The sequence below is a fragment of the Microtus ochrogaster genome, unplaced genomic scaffold (assembly GCF_000317375.1).
Source record: "Microtus ochrogaster isolate Prairie Vole_2 unplaced genomic scaffold, MicOch1.0 UNK80, whole genome shotgun sequence".
NCBI lineage: Eukaryota > Metazoa > Chordata > Mammalia > Rodentia > Cricetidae > Microtus > Microtus ochrogaster.
In genome coordinates, this window is record NW_004949178.1 from 293,506 (window position 1) to 297,830 (window position 4,325).

The 4,325-nt window shown below is 50.1% G+C and overlaps 1 protein-coding gene across 1 annotated transcript in view; it reads right to left on the reverse strand.

Moving 5' to 3' along the window:
• The window catches only part of Rec8 (REC8 meiotic recombination protein), a 7,485-nt gene extending 3,928 nt beyond the window's left edge, over positions 1 to 3,557 (reverse strand). The window contains exons 1-7 of the mRNA XM_026777650.1: positions 3,461 to 3,557; positions 2,965 to 3,070; positions 2,812 to 2,880; positions 2,598 to 2,740; positions 2,445 to 2,517; positions 1,998 to 2,118; positions 627 to 666 (exon numbers count right to left, since the gene is read on the reverse strand). Of these exons, the coding sequence (XP_026633451.1) occupies positions 627 to 666; positions 1,998 to 2,118; positions 2,445 to 2,517; positions 2,598 to 2,740; positions 2,812 to 2,880; positions 2,965 to 3,020 (502 nt within the window). The 5' untranslated portion in view covers positions 3,021 to 3,070; positions 3,461 to 3,557. The remainder of the gene's footprint in view (positions 1 to 626; positions 667 to 1,997; positions 2,119 to 2,444; positions 2,518 to 2,597; positions 2,741 to 2,811; positions 2,881 to 2,964; positions 3,071 to 3,460) is intronic.
• Between the last annotated feature and the right edge of the window lie 768 nt (positions 3,558 to 4,325).

The following is a 4,325-nucleotide window of genomic DNA, read 5'->3' on the forward strand; positions in this document are numbered from 1 at the left end:
TAGCTTTTTGGTTCCTGTCCTGGAACTAGCTCTTGTAGACCAGGCTGGCCTTGAACTCACAAAGATCCACCTGCCTCTGCCTCCCAAGTGCTGGGATTAAAGGCAAGTGCCACCACCGCCCAGCAGCCCTATTACTTCTTTCCAAGTTGTTGGGGGCAGGAACACTTTGGGGACCAAGAGCCAGGTCCCCAGCAAATACTCCAAGCGCATCTTTTTTTCTCACTATGTAGATTAGGTTGGCTTCAAACTGAGAGATCCCGCCTGCCTCTGCCACTGCTCAGATTGAAGGTGTGCAGTCACCACACCCAGCCTGAGTCAGTTCGCAGCCCCTGGCTTTGAACTCTTGGTCTTCCTGCCTCTACTTTCTGTTTGCTGGGATTACAGGTGTCCACCCGTTTTGTTTTTGTTTTCCTTAACCAGTCTAGGCTGGCCTTGAACTCAGTATCTGACCTGGGCACGTGTTAACTTTCAGTGGGATTACAGACTTGTCACCAGGCCTGGCTGGGTCAGACTCCTCAGGAGTTATTTATTCAGCTCTTGGGTCCCTGAGTCTTTGATCAGAACGGCCCTTCCTGCTGACTTGGCTCCCTGGGCTTAGCAGTGACTTCAGGAGGGGGTCTCCTTACCAATTTTCTCTGGGGTCACAGCCTCTAAAAGATGACGAATCTTTGGGAAGAAATTGGGAATGAAAGACAGATATCAGTTTCAGTCCTCTGTGGCCTCACTCAGAACATTCAGCAGACGCTGGACACCAATCTGGCAGTCTCTTTGTATTTTATCTTAGAATTTTTGCTTTATTCTTATTTATTTTAGAGACAGATTTTATTTGTCTGCGTGTGCACGCATGGACCCTTGGAGGCCAGAAGATAGAACTGGATGTTGGATCCCTGGAGCTGGAGTTATAGGTGGTTGAAAGCTGGCAGTGAAGTCCTGTCCCAAACACGCCCGTGCCCCCTAGGCATGGTTCCAGCCCCATCTGCACTTTGCCCTCTTAAACTTTCGATAGCCCTCCTCCTTGAAACCTGAGAGTTCTTAAATTAGTTACATCACCACATGCAGACACGCACACATTTCCAGAACTGGGAATCAAAGCTAAGGCCTTGTGCATGTTAAACAAATGTTCTATCACGGGGCTACACCTCTAGCCCTAAACCAAATCTTTGTGCCATTTGACAGCGATAGGTAATGAAGTCACCAACTTAGTTTCCCCCCGCCCCCGTCCCTGTCCTAACCTCACCCCCAAAGTAGCCTTATCCATTTGTGCAATAAGCACCACAACATCCATATAGCAACTGTTGTTGTGGACAGAGATGAATAGAAAGATGCTTGGGTAGATGGTAATGGGGACTGGTTTGTGTGTGGGGTCAACAAAAAGAAGACAACAGGCTTGGTAAATGGCTCAGATCCCAACATAATAATTGCTTTTGGCTTCAAGTGGAGTAATTTCATGGCAAGGGTGTCATCAGACTAAGTCTGTAAGAATAAGGGACCCCCTGATCAGCAGAGAATGAAGAGCAATAAATGTATTTCTGCAAGCAAAGAAGTAAATGTGGCATTTTGGGACATGGAAAAATATTGGTGTTTGGTAGCTAAGGTTGCCTAGAGAAGAGAAAAAAATGGGATGGGTACCACTCAATTCAATCAAGATCCCTGATGCTGATACTATATGTGTTCAGGACCAACTGCTTCAATGAGAAAATGGGGAATGGAGTGATGTCTAAGCTGTGGGGATGATGGGAGAAGATGGGGGAGAACAACCAACATCTAGTCTCAGTGCTGGGAACAGTGAGGATAGGGGAAGAATCAGGTTGGCCCTAAGTAAGCAAGATCTGAGGCTTTGCTTGCTTGTTTGCATCCACCAGTCCCCTTGCTCTATGGCCTCTCATGGGTTCCATGCCCAGACCTCAGTGTCAGATTGGCACAAGGACACCAGCTAACTCTTTATTCTATACTATCATTTCATGGTTTCTGAGGGGGTCTAGGGAAAGGAGCCCTACCTGAGGGATATCAAAAGGGCTGGGAAGCCTGGGATCCACAGACATCGTCCCAAAAAAAGGTTCTGGAGCATCTTCCAGCATCTCCATCATGGCCAGGCAGTTAGGAAGGAGCAAGTTGGGTCTGGAAGAGAATGAAGGATGTCAAGGACAAAGCTGAGAGCGGGTGAAGCTCAACAGGTAAAGTCCCTCTGACCTCCGCATGCATAGAATGGTCTCTCACACGCACGCACGCACACATTATTAAAAAAAAAAAAAGCTGGCGCACACCTTTAATCCCAGCACTCAGGAGGCAGAGGCAGGTAGATCTCTGAGTTTGAGGCAAGCCTGGGCTACAGAGCGAGTTCCAGGGCAGGCTCCAAAGTTATACAGAGAAACCCTGTCTTGAAAAATCAAACAAAACGAGGCTGAGGCCAAGTAGGTCTGGATGGCCGCAGCTCCAGGACTCACAGGTCAGCATCCATGTCGATGCGAATCCGCAGCTGGGCCCGGTGCAGATGCTCAAGGATATGCTGGATGTCTTCTGTGGTCAAGGAGGGTGAAACAAGCAGGTTAGCCATGGACCGTTCAGCTCTAGCCCTCCTCGGGTGTCCCCAGCCTTACCCACAAGGTACTGGCACTGTTGGGAGTAGACCCGTATCACACCAATCTGAAGCTGGGCGGAGAGATAGAGAGAGAAGCGGGGCCGGGGCAGCCCGGGCATCGGAGGTTGCACTCGTACCAGCACGTAATTGAGTATTTCCTCGCTGGGAGAACAACAGACCCTGGTCAAAGCTGCTCCCAAACCAGAGACTCCTCCCTCTTTTCCAGGCCTTACCAGGTCTTTACTACGTTCACTTTCAGATATTCCCGCTTCACCAACCGGCTGCCTCGGGTTGCCGCTAGCCTGGAAGGATGGGGACGGGTATGGCCTGTCAAATTGAAATTCCCACTACTTGGCTCCTCGCATAGTGGTCAGCCCTGCACTCACCAAATAGTGGCGAAGCAGCCTGTATGGCGCTGAAGCACGTTGGGATAGTAGAACATCTCCGCAGTTCACGCTCCGCACCAATCCCGTCTGGATCTCAATCTGAATTCTTTAGGACGCGAGATTCCCAGCACCATTGAAGAGGAGTAGGAATTTGGACAGGGGGCATGGTGCATGTGGATGCAAAAAGCCCAATTAATAAGACGACCAACGCTGGGCGTGGTGTCGCATGCTTTTAATCCCAGTACTCAGGAGGCAGAGGCAGGCGAATGAATCTTTGTGCGTTCGAGGCCAACCTGGTTTACAAAGTGAGTGCCAGGACAACCAAAGATACACAGAAACCCCGTCTTGAAAACCAAAACAAAAGGAAAAAAAAGACGACCAACTTCTGGTAATTGAATTTGGGAGATAACCAAACGGAGACGCAGGTGCTGGGTACCCTTATTCTGCCATCCCTGAGGAGGTCTGCACATCACTCGAAGACATGGATGGCACTTACCTTCAGGATTGACGTCCCGGCCAGAGATGCAGAGCTCCAAGGGGGAAGCCTGAACAGGGCCAGAAAACGAACGAACGAACAAAAACCAGGTCTTCAGGGAAGCCTGAGTGTTCGTCAGCCGTCGTCGAGCTTCTGGAACTTGCTCTAGGTTCAGTCGCCCTCCAGCGGGACCAGGAGCATGCTCTCCAAAGCTTTGCGCCAGGACAGCCAATGGGGAGCAGCGGAGGGGGAGCTCTGACTCCTGGTGCCAAGCAGCAAAACACGGCGGTTCCCGGCCATAGGCTCTTGGAGACGGGTAGCCAGCCAATCACGAGAATCCTGAGGACTACTGTAGCATTGTGAGGTGTCCTGGCCAATGGGCTCTCGTTCTCTCAGGTAGTAACAAGGACTTCTCCTAGGGGTTCATCTGACCAATAAACGGGGAGAAACCCAGTTTCTCCCTGGAGACAGCATGCCAGCACCTACTAGAGTGGAAGATGGGGTCACGTCAAGGGCAAACGCCCCTGCGCTGCTTATAATACAGAGATGCAAGGGCCTGTGCACGAGCCCAGTTCTTCTAAATTCCACCAACCTGATTTTGTGTCCTGGAAGGGTCTGTGCTGAACTAAGTGCAAGAAACTGTGAGCTGGCCTTGTAATCACTACTTGTCAACAAGAAAGAAGGCAGCCACCAGGGCTGTAACTACAAACTTCTGAAATCTTACTTGGCACTTGGAATTTAGACACGATCTCTAAAAAAAGCAAAAGCAGAGGCCAGGAGTGGTGGTGCACACTTTTATATCAGTAGCAGGAGGGTCTTAACGAGTTTGAGAATAGCACCCCCCCCATCTACAGACCAGTTACAGCACCATAGTGAGACTCTCTGT